The sequence below is a fragment of the Salvelinus fontinalis genome, chromosome 3, assembly GCF_029448725.1.
Source record: "Salvelinus fontinalis isolate EN_2023a chromosome 3, ASM2944872v1, whole genome shotgun sequence".
Taxonomy (NCBI): Eukaryota; Metazoa; Chordata; class Actinopteri; order Salmoniformes; family Salmonidae; genus Salvelinus; species Salvelinus fontinalis.
The window spans coordinates 67,176,225-67,197,699 of record NC_074667.1 but is presented as its reverse complement, the minus strand read 5'-3'; the positions used below and the strand labels follow the sequence as shown (position 1 = coordinate 67,197,699).

General features: G+C 44.6%; 2 protein-coding genes across 3 annotated transcripts in view; one reads left to right on the top strand and one right to left on the bottom strand.

The window, feature by feature from the left end:
• LOC129851360 (synapsin-2-like) overlaps positions 1-21,475 on the top strand; it is a 231,378-nt gene that overhangs the window by 66,340 nt on the left and 143,563 nt on the right. For both annotated transcript variants that reach the window (XM_055917849.1, XM_055917850.1), the window contains exons 4-5: positions 1,023-1,179; positions 2,299-2,388. In XM_055917849.1, the coding sequence (XP_055773824.1) occupies positions 1,023-1,179; positions 2,299-2,388 (247 nt within the window). The remainder of the gene's footprint in view (positions 1-1,022; positions 1,180-2,298; positions 2,389-21,475) is intronic.
• LOC129851361 (metalloproteinase inhibitor 4-like) overlaps positions 5,781-21,475 on the bottom strand; it is a 94,777-nt gene continuing 79,082 nt past the window's right edge. The window contains exon 5 of the mRNA XM_055917852.1: positions 5,781-7,142. Within this exon, the coding sequence (XP_055773827.1) occupies positions 6,945-7,142 (198 nt within the window). The 3' untranslated portion in view covers positions 5,781-6,944. The remainder of the gene's footprint in view (positions 7,143-21,475) is intronic.

The following is a 21,475-nucleotide window of genomic DNA, read 5'->3' as shown; positions in this document are numbered from 1 at the left end:
TATCTTTTTTCTTTTTAATAAATGTGCACAAATTTAAAATGTGTCATTATTGGGTATTATGTGTAGATTGCTGAGGAAATAGTTGTATCTAATCTATTTTAGAATAAGGCTGTAACGTAATAAAATGTGGAAAGAGTCAAGGGGTCTGAATACTTTCGAACTGTAGATGTTTCTGCCTCAGGTTTGCCACGGATTCAAATAGAATCTCCAGAGAATTTTCTGTCAGAAAAAAAACTATTGTGAACTGTTTGCCACTAGTAGCAATACATATTTTTGTTGCCAAAGGTTTGCCGCCGATTCACCACCAGTGGTAGACGTTTAGAAACTTCTAGCAACATTTTGTGGCACACTATTTAATTGCAGGAAGTTTGCAGTAACACATTTAGGGCATCCAGGCTGTATGCTTTCCAGGACATTACCTCAGCAGAGTTTTAATGTCTCAGTTTGATCACTTCAGACATTGTTTCTGAATGTGATCAAATCACATCTGTTCTACCCTCCCATGTCCTTCAAGCCTGACTTTGTCCTCTAACCCTCTCAGGTCCTTCAAGCCTGACTTTGTCCTCTAACCCTCTCAGGTCCTTCAAGCCTGACTTTGTCCTCTAACCCTCTCAGGTCCTTCAAGCCTGACTTTGTCCTCTAACCCTCCCATGTCCTTCAAGCCTGACTTTGTCCTCTAACCCTCTCAGGTCCTTCAAGCCTGACTTTGTCCTCTAACCCTCCCATGTCCTTCAAGCCTGACTTTGTCCTCTAACCCTCTCAGGTCCTTCAAGCCTGACTTTGTCCTCTAACCCTCCCATGTCCTTCAAGCCTGACTTTGTCCTCTAACCCTCGCAGGTCCTTCAAGCCTGACTTTGTCCTCTAACCCTCGCAGGTCCTTCAAGCCTGACTTTGTCCTCTAACCCTCGCAGGTCCTTCAAGCCTGACTTTGTCCTCTAACCCTCGCAGGTCCTTCAAGCCTGACTTTGTCCTCTAACCCTCGCAGGTCCTTCAAGCCTGACTTTGTCCTCTAACCCTCTCAGGTCCATTAAACCTGACTTTGTCCTGATGAGGCAGCATGCCTATAGCATGGCCCACAATGAGGACTTCAGGAACATGATCATCGGCCTGCAGTACGCAGGAGTCCCCAGCATCAACTCACTGGAGTCCATCTACAGCCTCTGTGACAAGCCCTGGGCGGTGAGACACACACAGACACCCGCACACATACACAGGGGGTGGTAAGGCTATACAGTGGGGAAATAGGCTCCTCCATTAAACACAGGGCCTGACATTTTTATAACTGGCTTTTAAATTGACCTTATAACTCAGCACAACATTGATTTAATGTTGGATGTTAATGGATCAGATCACTGTAGCAGCACCACCAGCACAATAACTTGTTTTATAATAGTACTTCCCATCATTGTGCCCCAGCCAGCTAACAGATAAACATTTAGAGAATGATTTGCCTCATCAGTTCCTCTACAGCACAGGTGTCAAACTCATTCCCCGGGGGGCCGAGTGTCTGCGGGTTTTCGCTCCTCCCTTATACTTGATTGATGAATTAACATCACTAATTAGTTAGGAACTCCCCACACCTGGTTGTCTAGGGCTTTATTGAAAGGAAAAACCAAAAACCGGCAGACACTAGGCCCTCCGTGGAATGAGTTTGACACCCCTGCTCTATAGCTTTATCTAAACATTTACCAGGTGTCTGGAGGAGAGTCCTGTCAATAATTTGGTCATCAGTTCCTCTACAGCTTTATCTAAACATTTACCAGGTGTCTGGAGGAGAGTCCTGTCAATAATTTGGTCATCAGTTCCTCTACAGCTTTATCTAAACATTTACCAGGTGTCTGGAGGAGAGACCTGTAGATTTTTTTGCCTCATATGTCCCTCTAGTTACAACTTTTTCTGAACATTTACCCAGTGTCTGGAGGAAAAGTCTGTAGGACTTTAGTACACCTACTATGTCTTCTTCAGTCCAAGTCCCAGGCCTAATCACTAGGCCAAGGCCACCTCTACTAACTGTCTCCTGTACCCCTCCACTAGTTTGCCCAGCTGATTGCCACCTGTAAGAAGCTAGGCCCTGACAAGTTACTATGTCTTCTTCAGTCCAAGTCCCAGGCCTAATCACTAGGCCAAGGCCACCTCTACTAACTGTCTCCTGTAGCCCTCCACTAGTTTGCCCAGCTGATTGCCACCTGTAAGAAGCTAGGCCCTGACAAGTTACTATGCCTTCTTCAGTCCAAGTCCCAGGCCTAATCACTAGGCCAAGGCCACCTCTACTAACTGTCTCCTGTACCCCTCCACTAGTTTGCCCAGCTGATTGCCACGTGTAAGAAGCTAGGCCCTGACAAGTTCCCTCTGATCGACCAGACCTTCTACCCAAACCACAAGGACATGGTAAGAACGACTTAACTACCTATCTAGCTAAATACCTATCTGTACACAAACCATAAGAGCTACCTATCTGCATAACTACCTGTCTGCCTAATCACCTATCTACCTATCTGTACACAAACCATAAGAGCTACCTATCTGCATAACTACCTGTCTACCTAATCACCTATCTACCTATCTGTACACAAACCATAAGAGCTACCTATCTGCATAACTACCTGTCTACCTAATCACCTATCTACCTATCTGTACACAAACCATAAGAGCTACCTACAGTTGAAGTCGGAAGTTTATATACACTTAGGTTGGAGTCATTAAAACAAATTTTTCAACTACTCCACACATTTTTTGTTAACAAAATATAGTTTGGCAAGTCGGTTAGGACATCTACTTTGTGCATAACACAAGCCATTTTTCCAACAATTGTTTACAGACAGATTATTTAACGTATAATTCACAATATCCCAATTCCAGTGGGTCAGAAGTTTATATACACTATGTTGACTGTGCCTTTAAACAGCTTGGAAAATTCCAGAAAATGATGTCATGGCTTTAGAAGCTTCTGATAGGCTAATTGACATAATTTGAGTCAATTGGAGGTGTAACTGTGGATATATTTCAAGCCCTACCTTCAAACTCAGTGCCTCTTTGCTTGACATCATGGGAAAATCAAAAGAAATCAGCCAAGACCTCAGAAAAAAAAGTGTAGACCTCCACAAGTCTGGTTCATCCTTGGGAGCAATTTCCAAACGCCCGAAGTTACCACGTTCATCTGTACAAACAATAGTACACAAGTATAAACACCATGGGACCACGCAACCGTCACACCGCTCAGGAAAGAGATGCATTATGTTTCCTAGAGATGAACATACTTAGGTGCGAAAAGTGCAAATCAATCCCAGAACAACAGCAAAGGACCTTCTGAAGATGCTGGAGGAAGGTACAAAGTATCTATATCCACAGTAACAGGTACAAACAGGTACTGTACTAACAGGTACAAACAGGTACTGTTATCCACAGTAACAGGTACAAAAGTATATATATCCAGAGTTAAACAAGTCCTATATCGACATAACCTGAAAGGCCGCTCAGCAAGGAAGAAGCCACTGCTCCAAAACAGCCATAATAAAGCCAGACTACGGTTTGCAACTGCACGTGGGGACAAAGATCGTACTTTTTGGAGAAATGCCCTCTGGCAAGATGAAACAAAAATAGAACTGTTTGGCCACAATGACCATCGTTATGTTTGGAGGAAAAAGGGGTGAGGCTTGCAAGCCGAAGAACACCATCCCAACCGTGAAGCACGGGGGTGGCAGCATCATGTTGTGGGGGTGCTTTGCTGCAGGAGGGACTGGTGCACTTCACAAAATAGATGGCATCTTGAGGGGGGGAAATGATGTGGATATATTGAAGCAACATCTCAAGACATCAGTCAGGAAGTTAAAGCTTGGTCACAAGTTAGTTTACATACACTCAATTTGAAGTTTACATACACTCAATTAGTATTTGGTAGCATTGCTTTTAAATTGTTTTAAATTGTTTAACTTTTTAACTTTTTAACTTTTGGCCCATTCCTCATGACAGAGCTGGTGTAACTGAGTCAGGATTGTTGGCCTCCTTGCTCGCAGACGCTTTTTCAGTTCTGCCCACAAATTTTCTATAGGATTGAGGTCAGGGCTTTGTGATGGCCACTCCAATACCTTAACTTTGATATCCTTAAGCCATTTTGCCACAACTTTGGAAGTATGCTTGGGGTCATTGTCCATTTGGAAGACCCATTTGTGACCAAGCTTTAACTTCACACTCTTTGCATTTTCTCAACCAGCTTCATGAGGAATGTTTTTCAAACAGTCTTAGAGGAGTTCCCACATATGCTGAGCACACGGCTACTTTTCCTTCACTCTGCGGTCCAACTCATCCCAAACCATTTCAATTGGGTTGAGGTCGGGTGATTGTGGAGGCCAGGTCATCTGATGCAGCACTCCATCACTCTCCTTCTTGGTCAAATAGCTGGAGTAAGAAATCATGAAGGTATTTACGTGAAAATGCCTTGGTTCACCGTGTATCTCTCTCGGAATTGGGCCGCCTTGGAAAGGGGGTTAGGCCTTTTCGTGTTACACTTGTAAGGCTCTGATTGTCCGAAATGGTTCTGAGAAGTCTTCTACTGTTGTCCTTTACTGTAGTTGTCTGGTATCCGATGACTTGTTGTGTAGTCCTGAACAGAAATAAAGAGTTTATTCTCCTTCCATTCACTCTGGAAGATACTTCTTTGAAGATAGCCTGCCGTGTCGATGGTTCCCAGTGGGGTGATGAGAGTAGCGTACTACGGTGGTTTGAGCAGAGTAGTAGAATGGTTCCACTTCAATTTGCTTATTTAGATACTTTACTTAGGACAGCTAATCAGCCGTACCACTGATTGTCCGGGAGGTGACGTTATCGTCTCTACCTCGTGTTGAGATTCAGAGTTCAAACCACTTTGAAGCGTGACCTGCAGCTCTACGTCTCTCTGGTCTGATATGTTAATTGATAACCCATCATTTCATACAGTTTGTTAGAAAGGGCGGTTCTGTCAGTCTGACAAGTTCTCTGACCTCACTCAGGGTTGTGGCTTGTCACTGTGCAAAGTTAATGTAAAACAATTATCTCTTATGGCTCCTAAAATCATGCTCCTCTCTTAACAAAAATACTTTAATCATTTTTTATATTTCGTGCACAACGCATAGGATGGACACTTCACAAATGTAGTGGGTATACTTTCCAAGTTACAGTATTTCCTTTATAACATTTTTTATGACATCATGAAGTAACAAACAAAACGTCATTAGCGTTCTTTAGATCACCATTCATCACGTTCTATGTTAGAAACATTGTTCCAATAGTTGCCCTTGAAATTGTTAGAGTTTTGCCTGGAAAAATCTCCTGAAACAGTCCCATTCCTTGGGGGAATTTAGAGAGGGATGTCTGAATGTTCTGTCCTTGATTTACAACAGGGCGTTAGTTGTTAACCCCCACCAGCTTCCCCCCTCTGCGGGTGAGAGAGGGTCTAATTGAAGTTATTCATTGCAAACCTGATCTGACCTATTTGGATCCTCACAGGACAGTTATGACCCTGTCTATCTTTACCTAAACCATTAGATCTACCTGTCTCTACCTAAACCATTAGAACTACCTGTCTCTACCTAAACCATTAGATCTACCTGTCTCTACCTAAACCATTAGATCTACCTGTCTCTACCTAAACCATTAGAACTACCTGTCTCTACCTGAACCATTAGATCTACCTGTCTCTACCTAAACCATTGGAACTACCTGTCTCTACCTAAACCATTAGATCTACCTGTCTCTACCTAAACCATTGGAATGGTTGAGAATAACGGACCCATAACAACGTAAAGTTCTGGATCTGGATTTTATATGTTTTTGGTACAGTGAAATAGAAAGCTATAGAAAAAGACAATTAAATACTTTTTTAAAACATTCCTTTAAATATCAAACATGTTGCTAAGGAGAGACTGACTTGACTTCTACTGGTGTGTATGTTAAACCAGTGGATTAGCTTTTTTGCCACAATGCATCAACAGTACGTGGGCCACAAGGAAGTAATACACACAACTATTAAAATGGACATCAATGTTGTACTCCGAGTACCTCTTTACTCTAGGTTAGCTGTTGTTAACGCTGGAACAGTTATAATCATACAGCATATACACATTCTCACACAGGACACAGGCATTTTAGTGTGTACATCACGGATCATTTCTAGACATCGTACATTACTCCAATTTAGATGTTTGTCTAATGGGGATCATTTTTCCCATATACTGAATATAAGACTTGAATGTCTAGTGCTGATTTCATACACTTGAACAAGCTCAAAGGACTGAATCCATGGGGTTTTGGACTGCATTTCCAGAACTTCAGAATCTACTGTAATGTCTAGATGGCAGTAGGACATGCAATATAGTGAGAAAACACACAGAAACCTGAATACATGGAAAGTGTGTTCTTTACAGTACTAGAGAGGGAACATACACAGAAGAGGCTGACATCTCTCCCCATCTCTCTTCTTCTGCCTGGGTTGTGTCTGGGCATGTCTTGTCTCTTGTTAGCTTCATAGTCATACATCACTCTCCATCTCTTCTCTTCTGCCTGGGTTGTGTCTGGGCATGTCCTGTCTCTTGTTAGCTTCATAGTCATACATACATAGTGACAGGACAGACCTCATCCCTAAGTCAGAGGGAGGAGGAGATACAAGGAGCCTCTGGACTCTGGAGAACTAGTCAGGAAATAGGAAGAGATATTCTGTGTCTAGTGTTCCGTTCATGTACTCCTCTGAGAAGCAGGAACTCAGCTACTATCAATCCTACTAAACGTTGTTTTGGATGTTGGAAACTGGAATATTGATAATTCCATGAGAAAACAGCAACTCAAGTTTCCCAGTCAAGCATGTATGAATTTCCAAGTAGCACATGAACGCAGCAGTAGTGTGGTCAGTGCCCCCTGCCCCTCTTCTCTCTCTGTCCTGGAGTAGCACCTCCCTGACCCCAATCCTACCCCTCTCAGGGGTCTGACATGTCCATGAAGTCCTTCTCTGGTGGCGGGCCGCTCCGGTACCAGCTGCAGGAAGAGTCTGAGCGTTTGATGCAGGCATACTGTCTGGCCTGCTCGCCACTCAGACTGTTAACTAGCAGCCAGTCGGTCCAAAGACACTCATTATCCGTAGTGGTGGCACAAGGCACTGAGTAGCAGGTAGCAATCTGAGGATAATGACAAGGGGTTTGAGTTAGGTTGTTATAGTAGCAATCTGGAGAATACAACCAGGTTCTGGTGGTAATCTGGGGACAACAACCAGGTTATAGTGGTAATCTGGGGACAACAACCAGGTTATAGTGGTAATCTGGGGACAACAACCAGGTTATAGTGGTAATCTGAGGACAACAACCAGGTTATAGTGGTAATCTGGGGACAACAACCAGGTTATAGTGGTAATCTGGGGACAACAACCAGGTTATAGTGGTAATCTGAGGACAACAACCAGGTTATAGTGGTAATCTGGGGACAACAACCAGGTTATAGTGGTAATCTGGGGACATCAGGAAGGGTTATAGTGGTAATCTGGGGACAACAACCAGATTATAGTGGTAATCTGGGGACAACAACCAGGTTATAGTGGTAATCTGGGGACAACAACCAGGTTATGGTGGTAATCTGGGGACAACAACCAGGTTATAGTGGTAATCTGGGGACATCAACCAGGTTATAGTGGTAATCTGGGGACAACAACCAGGTTATAGTGGTAATCTGGGGACAACAACCAGGTTATAGTGGTAATCTGGGGACAACAACCAGGTTATAGTGGTAATCTGGGGACAACAACCAGGTTATAGTGGTAATCTGGGGACAACAACCAGGTTATAGTGGTAATCTGGGGACAACAACCAGGTTATAGTGGTAATCTGGGGACAACAACCAGGTTATAGTGGTAATCTGGGGACAACAACCAGGTTATAGTGGTAATCTGGGGACAACAACCAGGTTATAGTGGTAATCTGGGGACAACAACCAGGTTATAGTGGTAATCTGGGGACATCAACCAGGTTATGGTGGTAATCTGGGGACATCAGGAAGGGTTATAGTGGTAATCTGGGGAATACAACCAGGTTATAGTGGTAATCTGGGGACAACAACCAGGTTATAGTGGTAATCTGGGGACAACAACCAGGTTATAGTGGTAATCTGGGGACAACAACCAGGTTATAGTGGTAATCTGGGGACAACAACCAGGTTATGGTGGTAATCTGGAGACATCAGGAAGGGTTATAGTGGTAATCTGGGGACAACAACCAGGTTATGGTGGTAATCTGGAGACATCAGGAAGGGTTATAGTGGTAATCTGGGGACAACAACCAGGTTATAGTGGTAATCTGGGGACAACAACCAGGTTATAGTGGTAATCTGGGGACAACAACCAGGTTATAGTGGTAATCTGGGGACAACAGGAAGGGTTATAGTGGTAATCTGGGGACAACAACCAGGTTATAGTGGTAATCTGGGGACAACAACCAGGTTATAGTGGTAATCTGGGGACAACAGGAAGGGTTATAGTGGTAATCTGGGGACAACAACCAGGTTATGGTGGTAATCTGGAGACATCAGGAAGGGTTATAGTGGTAATCTGGGGACAACAACCAGGTTATAGTGGTAATCTGGGGACAACAACCAGGTTATAGTGGTAATCTGGGGACAACAACCAGGTTATAGTGGTAATCTGGGGACAGCAACCAGGTTATAGTGGTAATCTGGGGACAACAACCAGGTTATAGTGGTAATCTGGGGACAACAACCAGGTTATGGTGGTAATCTGGAGACATCAGGAAGGGTTATAGTGGTAATCTGGGGACAACAACCAGGTTATAGTGGTAATCTGGGGACAACAACCAGGTTATAGTGGTAATCTGGGGACAACAACCAGGTTATAGTGGTAATCTGGGGACAACAACCAGGTTATAGTGGTAATCTGGGGACAACAACCAGGTTATAGTGGTAATCTGGGGACAACAACCAGGTTATAGTGGTAATCTGGGGACAACAACCAGGTTATAGTGGTAATCTGGGGACAACAACCAGGTTATAGTGGTAATCTGGGGACAACAACCAGGTTATAGTGGTAATCTGGGGACAACAACCAGGTTATAGTGGTAATCTGGGGACAACAACCAGGTTATAGTGGTAATCTGGGGACAACAACCAGGTTATAGTGGTAATCTGGGGACAACAACCAGGTTATAGTGGTAATCTGGGGACAACAACCAGGTTATAGTGGTAATCTGGGGACAACAACCAGGTTATAGTGGTAATCTGGGGACAACAACCAGGTTATAGTGGTAATCTGGGGACAACAACCAGGTTATAGTGGTAATCTGGGGACAACAACCAGGTTATAGTGGTAATCTGGGGACAACAACCAGGTTATAGTGGTAATCTGGGGACAACAGGAAGGGTTATAGAGGTAATCTGGGGACAACAACCAGGTTATAGTGGTAATCTGGGGACAACAACCAGGTTATAGTGGTAATCTGGGGACAACAACCAGGTTATAGTGGTAATCTGGGGACAACAACCAGGTTATAGTGGTAATCTGGGGACAACAACCAGGTTATAGTGGTAATCTGGGGACAACAACCAGGTTATAGTGGTAATCTGGGGACAACAACCAGGTTATAGTGGTAATCTGGGGACAACAACCAGGTTATAGTGGTAATCTGGGGACAACAACCAGGTTATAGTGGTAATCTGGGGACAACAACCAGGTTATAGTGGTAATCTGGGGACAACAACCAGGTTATAGTGGTAATCTGGGGACAACAACCAGGTTATAGTGGTAATCTGGGGACAACAGGAAGGGTTATAGAGGTAATCTGGGGACAACAACCAGGTTATAGTGGTAATCTGGGGACAACAACCAGGTTATAGTGGTAATCTGGGGACAACAACCAGGTTATAGTGGTAATCTGGGGACAACAACCAGGTTATAGTGGTAATCTGGGGACAACAACCAGGTTATAGTGGTAATCTGGGGACAACAACCAGGTTATAGTGGTAATCTGGGGACAACAACCAGGTTATAGTGGTAATCTGGGGACAACAACCAGGTTATAGTGGTAATCTGGGGACAACAACCAGGTTATAGTGGTAATCTGGGGACAACAACCAGGTTATGGTGGTAATCTGGGGACAACAGGAAGGGTTATAGTGGTAATCTGGGGACAACAACCAGGTTATAGTGGTAATCTGGGGACAACAACCAGGTTATAGTGGTAATCTGGGGACAACAACCAGGTTATGGTGGTAATCTGGGGACAACAGTAAGGGTTATAGTGGTAATCTGGGGACAACAACCAGGTTATGGTGGTAATCTGGGGACAACAACCAGGTTATAGTGGTAATCTGGGGACAACAACCAGGTTATAGTGGTAATCTGGGGACAACAACCAGGTTATAGTGGTAATCTGGGGACAACAACCAGGTTATAGTGGTAATCTGGGGACAACAACCAGGTTATAGTGGTAATCTGGGGACAACAACCAGGTTATAGTGGTAATCTGGAGACATCAGGAAGGGTTATAGTGGTAATCTGGGGAAAACAACCAGGTTATAGTGGTAATCTGGGGACAACAACCAGGTTATAGTGGTAATCTGGGGACAACAACCAGGTTATAGTGGTAATCTGGGGACAACAACCAGGTTATAGTGGTAATCTGGGGACAACAACCAGGTTATAGTGGTAATCTGGGGACAACAACCAGGTTATAGTGGTAATCTGGGGACAGCAACCAGGTTATAGTGGTAATCTGGGGACAACAACCAGGTTATAGTGGTAATCTGGGGACAACAACCAGGTTATAGTGGTAATCTGGGGACAACAACCAGGTTATAGTGGTAATCTGGGGACAACAACCAGGTTATAGTGGTAATCTGGGGACATCAACCAGGTTATAGTGGTAATCTGGGGACAACAACCAGGTTATAGTGGTAATCTGGGGACAACAGGAAGGGTTATAGTGGTAATCTGGGGAATACAACCAGGTTATAGTGGTAATCTGGAGACATCAGGAAGGGTTATAGTGGTAATCTGGGGACAACAACCAGGTTATGGTGGTAATCTGGAGACATCAGGAAGGGTTATAGTGGTAATCTGGGGACAACAACCAGGTTATAGTGGTAATCTGGGGACAACAACCAGGTTATAGTGGTAATCTGGGGACAACAGGAAGGGTTATAGTGGTAATCTGGGGACAACAACCAGGTTATGGTGGTAATCTGGAGACATCAGGAAGGGTTATAGTGGTAATCTGGGGACAACAACCAGGTTATAGTGGTAATCTGGGGACAACAACCAGGTTATAGTGGTAATCTGGGGACAACAACCAGGTTATAGTGGTAATCTGGGGACAACAACCAGGTTATAGTGGTAATCTGGGGACAACAACCAGGTTATAGTGGTAATCTGGGGACAACAACCAGGTTATAGTGGTAATCTGGGGACAACAACCAGGTTATAGTGGTAATCTGGGGACAACAACCAGGTTATAGTGGTAATCTGGGGACAACAACCAGGTTATAGTGGTAATCTGGGGACAACAACCAGGTTATAGTGGTAATCTGGGGACAACAACCAGGTTATAGTGGTAATCTGGGGACAACAGGAAGGGTTATAGTGGTAATCTGGGGACAACAACCAGGTTATAGTGGTAATCTGGGGACAACAACCAGGTTATAGTGGTAATCTGGGGACAACAACCAGGTTATAGTGGTAATCTGGGGACAACAACCAGGTTATAGTGGTAATCTGGGGACAACAACCAGGTTATAGTGGTAATCTGGGGACAACAACCAGGTTATAGTGGTAATCTGGGGACAACAACCAGGTTATAGTGGTAATCTGGAGACATCAGGAAGGGTTATAGTGGTAATCTGGGGACAACAACCAGGTTATAGTGGTAATCTGGGGACAACAACCAGGTTATAGTGGTAATCTGGGGACAACAACCAGGTTATAGTGGTAATCTGGGGACAACAACCAGGTTATAGTGGTAATCTGGGGACAACAACCAGGTTATAGTGGTAATCTGGGGACAACAACCAGGTTATAGTGGTAATCTGGGGACAACAACCAGGTTATAGTGGTAATCTGGGGACAACAACCAGGTTATAGTGGTAATCTGGGGACAACAACCAGGTTATAGTGGTAATCTGGGGACAACAACCAGGTTATAGTGGTAATCTGGGGACAACAACCAGGTTATAGTGGTAATCTGGGGACAACAACCAGGTTATAGTGGTAATCTGGGGACAACAACCAGGTTATAGTGGTAATCTGGGGACAACAGGAAGGGTTATAGTGGTAATCTGGGGACATCAACCAGGTTATAGTGGTAATCTGGAGACATCAGGAAGGGTTATAGTGGTAATCTGGGGACAACAACCAGGTTATGGTGGTAATCTGGAGACATCAGGAAGGGTTATAGTGGTAATCTGGGGACAACAACCAGGTTATAGTGGTAATCTGGGGACAACAACCAGGTTATAGTGGTAATCTGGGGACAACAGGACCAGGGTTATAGTGGTAATCTGGGGACAACAACCAGGTTATAGTGGTAATCTGGGGACAACAGGACAGGGTTATAGTGGTAATCTGGGGACAACAACCAGGTTATAGTGGTAATCTGGGGACAACAACCAGGTTATAGTGGTAATCTGGGGACAACAACCAGGTTATAGTGGTAATCTGGGGACAACAACCAGGTTATAGTGGTAATCTGGGGACAACAACCAGGTTATAGTGGTAATCTGGGGACAACAGACCAGGTTATAGTGGTAATCTGGGGACAACAACCAGGTTATAGTGGTAATCTGGGGACAACAACCAGGTTATAGTGGTAATCTGGGGACAACAACCAGGTTATAGTGGTAATCTGGGGACAACAACCAGGTTATAGTGGTAATCTGGGGACAACAACCAGGTTATAGTGGTAATCTGGGGACAACAACCAGGTTATAGTGGTAATCTGGGGACAACAACCAGGTTATAGTGGTAATCTGGGGACAACAACCAGGTTATAGTGGTAATCTGGGGACAACAACCAGGTTATAGTGGTAATCTGGGGACAACAACCAGGTTATAGTGGTAATCTGGGGACAACAACCAGGTTATAGTGGTAATCTGGGGACAACAACCAGGTTATAGTGGTAATCTGGAGACATCAGGAAGGGTTATAGTGGTAATCTGGGGACAACAACCAGGTTATAGTGGTAATCTGGGGACAACAACCAGGTTATAGTGGTAATCTGGGGACAACAACCAGGTTATAGTGGTAATCTGGGGACAACAACCAGGTTATAGTGGTAATCTGGGGACAACAGGAAGGGTTATAGTGGTAATCTGGGGACAACAACCAGGTTATAGTGGTAATCTGGGGACAACAGGAAGGGTTATAGTGGTAATCTGGGGACAACAACCAGGTTATAGTGGTAATCTGGGGACAACAACCAGGTTATAGTGGTAATCTGGGGACAACAACCAGGTTATAGTGGTAATCTGGGGACAACAACCAGGTTATAGTGGTAATCTGGGGACAACAACCAGGTTATAGTGGTAATCTGGGGACAACAACCAGGTTATAGTGGTAATCTGGGGACAACAACCAGGTTATAGTGGTAATCTGGGGACAACAACCAGGTTATAGTGGTAATCTGGGGACAACAACCAGGTTATAGTGGTAATCTGGGGACAACAACCAGGTTATAGTGGTAATCTGGGGACAACAACCAGGTTATAGTGGTAATCTGGGGACAACAACCAGGTTATAGTGGTAATCTGGGGACAACAACCAGGTTATAGTGGTAATCTGGGGACAACAACCAGGTTATAGTGGTAATCTGGGGACAACAACCAGGTTATAGTGGTAATCTGGGGACAACAACCAGGTTATAGTGGTAATCTGGGGACAACAACCAGGTTATAGTGGTAATCTGGGGACAACAACCAGGTTATAGTGGTAATCTGGGGACAACAGACCAGGGTTATAGTGGTAATCTGGGGACAACAACCAGGTTATAGTGGTAATCTGGGGACAACAACCAGGTTATAGTGGTAATCTGGGGACAACAACCAGGTTATAGTGGTAATCTGGGGACAACAACCAGGTTATAGTGGTAATCTGGGGACAACAACCAGGTTATAGTGGTAATCTGGGGACAACAACCAGGTTATAGTGGTAATCTGGGGACAACAACCAGGTTATAGTGGTAATCTGGGGACAACAACCAGGTTATAGTGGTAATCTGGGGACAACAACCAGGTTATAGTGGTAATCTGGGGACAACAACCAGGTTATAGTGGTAATCTGGGGACAACAACCAGGTTATAGTGGTAATCTGGGGACAACAACCAGGTTATAGTGGTAATCTGGGGACAACAGGAAGGGTTATAGTGGTAATCTGGGGACAACAACCAGGTTATAGTGGTAATCTGGGGACAACAACCAGGTTATAGTGGTAATCTGGGGACAACAACCAGGTTATAGTGGTAATCTGGGGACAACAACCAGGTTATAGTGGTAATCTGGGGACAACAACCAGGTTATAGTGGTAATCTGGGGACAACAGGAAGGGTTATAGTGGTAATCTGGGGACAACAACCAGGTTATAGTGGTAATCTGGGGACAACAACCAGGTTATAGTGGTAATCTGGGGACAACAACCAGGTTATAGTGGTAATCTGGGGACAACAACCAGGTTATAGTGGTAATCTGGGGACAACAACCAGGTTATAGTGGTAATCTGGGGACAACAACCAGGTTATAGTGGTAATCTGGGGACAACAACCAGGTTATAGTGGTAATCTGGGGACAACAACCAGGTTATAGTGGTAATCTGGGGACAACAACCAGGTTATAGTGGTAATCTGGGGACAACAACCAGGTTATAGTGGTAATCTGGGGACAACAACCAGGTTATAGTGGTAATCTGGGGACAACAACCAGGTTATAGTGGTAATCTGGGGACAACAACCAGGTTATAGTGGTAATCTGGGGACAACAACCAGGTTATAGTGGTAATCTGGGGACAACAACCAGGTTATAGTGGTAATCTGGGGACAACAGGAAGGGTTATAGTGGTAATCTGGGGACATACAACCAGGTTATAGTGGTAATCTGGGGACAACAGGAAGGGTTATAGTGGTAATCTGGGGACATCAACCAGGTTATAGTGGTAATCTGGAGACATCAGGAAGGGTTATAGTGGTAATCTGGGGACAACAACCAGGTTATAGTGGTAATCTGGGGACAACAACCAGGTTATAGTGGTAATCTGGGGACAACAACCAGGTTATAGTGGTAATCTGGGGACAACAACCAGGTTATAGTGGTAATCTGGGGACAACAACCAGGTTATAGTGGTAATCTGGGGACAACAACCAGGTTATAGTGGTAATCTGGGGACAACAGGAAGGGTTATAGTGGTAATCTGGGGACAACAACCAGGTTATAGTGGTAATCTGGGGACAACAACCAGGTTATAGTGGTAATCTGGGGACAACAACCAGGTTATAGTGGTAATCTGGGGACAACAACCAGGTTATAGTGGTAATCTGGGGACAACAACCAGGTTATAGTGGTAATCTGGGGACAACAACCAGGTTATAGTGGTAATCTGGGGACAACAACCAGGTTATAGTGGTAATCTGGGGACAACAACCAGGTTATAGTGGTAATCTGGGGACAACAACCAGGTTATAGTGGTAATCTGGGGACAACAACCAGGTTATAGTGGTAATCTGGGGACAACAACCAGGTTATAGTGGTAATCTGGGGACAACAGGAAGGGTTATAGTGGTAATCTGGGGACAACAACCAGGTTATAGTGGTAATCTGGGGACAACAACCAGGTTATAGTGGTAATCTGGGGACAACAACCAGGTTATAGTGGTAATCTGGGGACAACAACCAGGTTATAGTGGTAATCTGGGGACAACAACCAGGTTATAGTGGTAATCTGGGGACAACAACCAGGTTATAGTGGTAATCTGGGGACAACAACCAGGTTATAGTGGTAATCTGGGGACAACAACCAGGTTATAGTGGTAATCTGGGGACAACAACCAGGTTATAGTGGTAATCTGGGGACAACAACCAGGTTATAGTGGTAATCTGGGGACAACAACCAGGTTATAGTGGTAATCTGGGGACAACAACCAGGTTATAGTGGTAATCTGGGGACAACAACCAGGTTATAGTGGTAATCTGGGGACAACAACCAGGTTATAGTGGTAATCTGGGGACAACAACCAGGTTATAGTGGTAATCTGGGGACAACAACCAGGTTATAGTGGTAATCTGGGGACAACAACCAGGTTATAGTGGTAATCTGGGGACAACAACCAGGTTATAGTGGTAATCTGGGGACAACAACCAGGTTATAGTGGTAATCTGGGGACAACAACCAGGTTATAGTGGTAATCTGGGGACAACAACCAGGTTATAGTGGTAATCTGGGGACAACAACCAGGTTATAGTGGTAATCTGGGGACAACAACCAGGTTATAGTGGTAATCTGGGGACAACAACCAGGTTATAGTGGTAATCTGGGGACAACAACCAGGTTATAGTGGTAATCTGGGGACAACAACCAGGTTATAGTGGTAATCTGGGGACAACAACCAGGTTATAGTGGTAATCTGGGGACAACAACCAGGTTATAGTGGTAATCTGGGGACAACAGGACCAGGGTTATAGTGGTAATCTGGGGACAACAACCAGGTTATAGTGGTAATCTGGGGACAACAACCAGGTTATAGTGGTAATCTGGGGACAACAACCAGGTTATAGTGGTAATCTGGGGACAACAACCAGGTTATAGTGGTAATCTGGGGACAACAACCAGGTTATAGTGGTAATCTGGGGACAACAACCAGGTTATAGTGGTAATCTGGGGACAACAACCAGGTTATAGTGGTAATCTGGGGACAACAACCAGGTTATAGTGGTAATCTGGGGACAACAACCAGGTTATAGTGGTAATCTGGGGACAACAACCAGGTTATAGTGGTAATCTGGGGACAACAACCAGGTTATAGTGGTAATCTGGGGACAACAACCAGGTTATAGTGGTAATCTGGGGACAACAGACCAGGGTTATAGTGGTAATCTGGGGACAACAACCAGGTTATAGTGGTAATCTGGGGACAACAACCAGGTTATAGTGGTAATCTGGGGACAACAACCAGGTTATAGTGGTAATCTGGGGACAACAACCAGGTTATAGTGGTAATCTGGGGACAACAACCAGGTTATAGTGGTAATCTGGGGACAACAACCAGGTTATAGTGGTAATCTGGGGACAACAACCAGGTTATAGTGGTAATCTGGGGACAACAACCAGGTTATAGTGGTAATCTGGGGACAACAACCAGGTTATAGTGGTAATCTGGGGACAACAACCAGGTTATAGTGGTAATCTGGGGACAACAACCAGGTTATAGTGGTAATCTGGGGACAACAGGAAGGGTTATAGTGGTAATCTGGGGACAACAACCAGGTTATAGTGGTAATCTGGGGACAACAACCAGGTTATAGTGGTAATCTGGGGACAACAACCAGGTTATAGTGGTAATCTGGGGACAACAACCAGGTTATAGTGGTAATCTGGGGACAACAACCAGGTTATAGTGGTAATCTGGGGACAACAACCAGGTTATAGTGGTAATCTGGGGACAACAACCAGGTTATAGTGGTAATCTGGGGACAACAACCAGGTTATAGTGGTAATCTGGGGACAACAACCAGGTTATAGTGGTAATCTGGGGACAACAACCAGGTTATAGTGGTAATCTGGGGACAACAACCAGGTTATAGTGGTAATCTGGGGACAACAACCAGGTTATAGTGGTAATCTGGGGACAACAACCAGGTTATAGTGGTAATCTGGGGACAACAACCAGGTTATAGTGGTAATCTGGGGACAACAGGACCAGGGTTATAGTGGTAATCTGGGGACAACAACCAGGTTATAGTGGTAATCTGGGGACAACAACCAGGTTATAGTGGTAATCTGGGGACAACAACCAGGTTATAGTGGTAATCTGGGGACAACAACCAGGTTATAGTGGTAATCTGGGGACAACAACCAGGTTATAGTGGTAATCTGGGGACAACAACCAGGTTATAGTGGTAATCTGGGGACAACAACCAGGTTATAGTGGTAATCTGGGGACAACAACCAGGTTATAGTGGTAATCTGGGGACAACAACCAGGTTATAGTGGTAATCTGGGGACAACAACCAGGTTATAGTGGTAATCTGGGGACAACAACCAGGTTATAGTGGTAATCTGGGGACAACAACCAGGTTATAGTGGTAATCTGGGGACAACAACCAGGTTATAGTGGTAATCTGGGGACAACAACCAGGTTATAGTGGTAATCTGGGGACAACAACCAGGTTATAGTGGTAATCTGGGGACAACAACCAGGTTATAGTGGTAATCTGGGGACAACAACCAGGTTATAGTGGTAATCTGGGGACAACAACCAGGTTATAGTGGTAATCTGGGGACAACAACCAGGTTATAGTGGTAATCTGGGGACAACAACCAGGTTATAGTGGTAATCTGGGGACAACAACCAGGTTATAGTGGTAATCTGGGGACAACAACCAGGTTATAGTGGTAATCTGGGGACAACAACCAGGTTATAGTGGTAATCTGGGGACAACAACCAGGTTATAGTGGTAATCTGGGGACAACAACCAGGTTATAGTGGTAATCTGGGGACAACAACCAGGTTATAGTGGTAATCTGGGGACAACAACCAGGTTATAGTGGTAATCTGGGGACAACAACCAGGTTATAGTGGTAATCTGGGGACAACAACCAGGTTATAGTGGTAATCTGGGGACAACAGACCAGGGTTATAGTGGTAATCTGGGGACAACAACCAGGTTATAGTGGTAATCTGGGGACAACAACCAGGTTATAGTGGTAATCTGGGGACAACAACCAGGTTATAGTGGTAATCTGGGGACAACAACCAGGTTATAGTGGTAATCTGGGGACAACAACCAGGTTATAGTGGTAATCTGGGGACAACAACCAGGTTATAGTGGTAATCTGGGGACAACAACCAGGTTATAGTGGTAATCTGGGGACAACAACCAGGTTATAGTGGTAATCTGGGGACAACAACCAGGTTATAGTGGTAATCTGGGGACAACAACCAGGTTATAGTGGTAATCTGGGGACAACAACCAGGTTATAGTGGTAATCTGGGGACAACAACCAGGTTATAGTGGTAATCTGGGGACAACAACCAGGTTATAGTGGTAATCTGGGGACAACAACCAGGTTATAGTGGTAATCTGGGGACAACAACCAGGTTATAGTGGTAATCTGGGGACAACAACCAGGTTATAGTGGTAATCTGGGGACAACAACCAGGTTATAGTGGTAATCTGGGGACAACAACCAGGTTATAGTGGTAATCTGGGGACAACAACCAGGTTATAGTGGTAATCTGGGGACAACAACCAGGTTATAGTGGTAATCTGGGGACAACAACCAGGTTATAGTGGTAATCTGGGGACAACAACCAGGTTATAGTGGTAATCTGGGGACAACAACCAGGTTATAGTGGTAATCTGGGGACAACAACCAGGTTATAGTGGTAATCTGGGGACAACAACCAGGTTATAGTGGTAATCTGGGGACAACAACCAGGTTATAGTGGTAATCTGGGGACAACAACCAGGTTATAGTGGTAATCTGGGGACAACAACCAGGTTATAGTGGTAATCTGGGGACAACAACCAGGTTATAGTGGTAATCTGGGGACAACAACCAGGTTATAGTGGTAATCTGGGGACAACAACCAGGTTATAGTGGTAATCTGGGGACAACAACCAGGTTATAGTGGTAATCTGGGGACAACAACCAGGTTATAGTGGTAATCTGGGGACAACAACCAGGTTATAGTGGTAATCTGGGGACAACAACCAGGTTATAGTGGTAATCTGGGGACAACAACCAGGTTATAGTGGTAATCTGGGGACAACAACCAGGTTATAGTGGTAATCTGGGGACAACAACCAGGTTATAGTGGTAATCTGGGGACAACAACCAGGTTATAGTGGTAATCTGGGGACAACAACCAGGTTATAGTGGTAATCTGGGGACAACAACCAGGTTATAGTGGTAATCTGGGGACAACAACCAGGTTATAGTGGTAATCTGGGGACAACAACCAGGTTATAGTGGTAATCTGGGGACAACAACCAGGTTATAGTGGTAATCTGGGGACAACAACCAGGTTATAGTGGTAATCTGGGGACAACAACCAGGTTATAGTGGTAATCTGGGGACAACAACCAGGTTATAGTGGTAATCTGGGGACAACAACCAGGTTATAGTGGTAATCTGGGGACAACAACCAGGTTATAGTGGTAATCTGGGGACAACAACCAGGTTATAGTGGTAATCTGGGGACAACAACCAGGTTATAGTGGTAATCTGGGGACAACAACCAGGTTATAGTGGTAATCTGGGGACAACAACCAGGTTATAGTGGTAATCTGGGGACAACAACCAGGTTATAGTGGTAATCTGGGGACAACAACCAGGTTATAGTGGTAATCTGGGGACAACAACCAGGTTATAGTGGTAATCTGGGGACAACAACCAGGTTATAGTGGTAATCTGGGGACAACAACCAGGTTATAGTGGTAATCTGGGGACAACAACCAGGTTATAGTGGTAATCTGGGGACAACAACCAGGTTATAGTGGTAATCTGGGGACAACAACCAGGTTATAGTGGTAATCTGGGGACAACAACCAGGTTATAGTGGTAATCTGGGGACAACAACCAGGTTATAGTGGTAATCTGGGGACAACAACCAGGTTATAGTGGTAATCTGGGGACAACAACCAGGTTATAGTGGTAATCTGGGGACAACAACCAGGTTATAGTGGTAATCTGGGGACAACAACCAGGTTATAGTGGTAATCTGGGGACAACAACCAGGTTATAGTGGTAATCTGGGGACAACAACCAGGTTATAGTGGTAATCTGGGGACAACAACCAGGTTATAGTGGTAATCTGGGGACAACAACCAGGTTATAGTGGTAATCTGGGGACAACAACCAGGTTATAGTGGTAATCTGGGGACAACAACCAGGTTATAGTGGTAATCTGGGGACAACAACCAGGTTATAGTGGTAATCTGGGGACAACAACCAGGTTATAGTGGTAATCTGGGGACAACAACCAGGTTATAGTGGTAATCTGGGGACAACAACCAGGTTATAGTGGTAATCTGGGGACAACAACCAGGTTATAGTGGTAATCTGGGGACAACAACCAGGTTATAGTGGTAATCTGGGGACAACAACCAGGTTATAGTGGTAATCTGGGGACAACAACCAGGTTATAGTGGTAATCTGGGGACAACAACCAGGTTATAGTGGTAATCTGGGGACAACAACCAGGTTATAGTGGTAATCTGGGGACAACAACCAGGTTATAGTGGTAATCTGG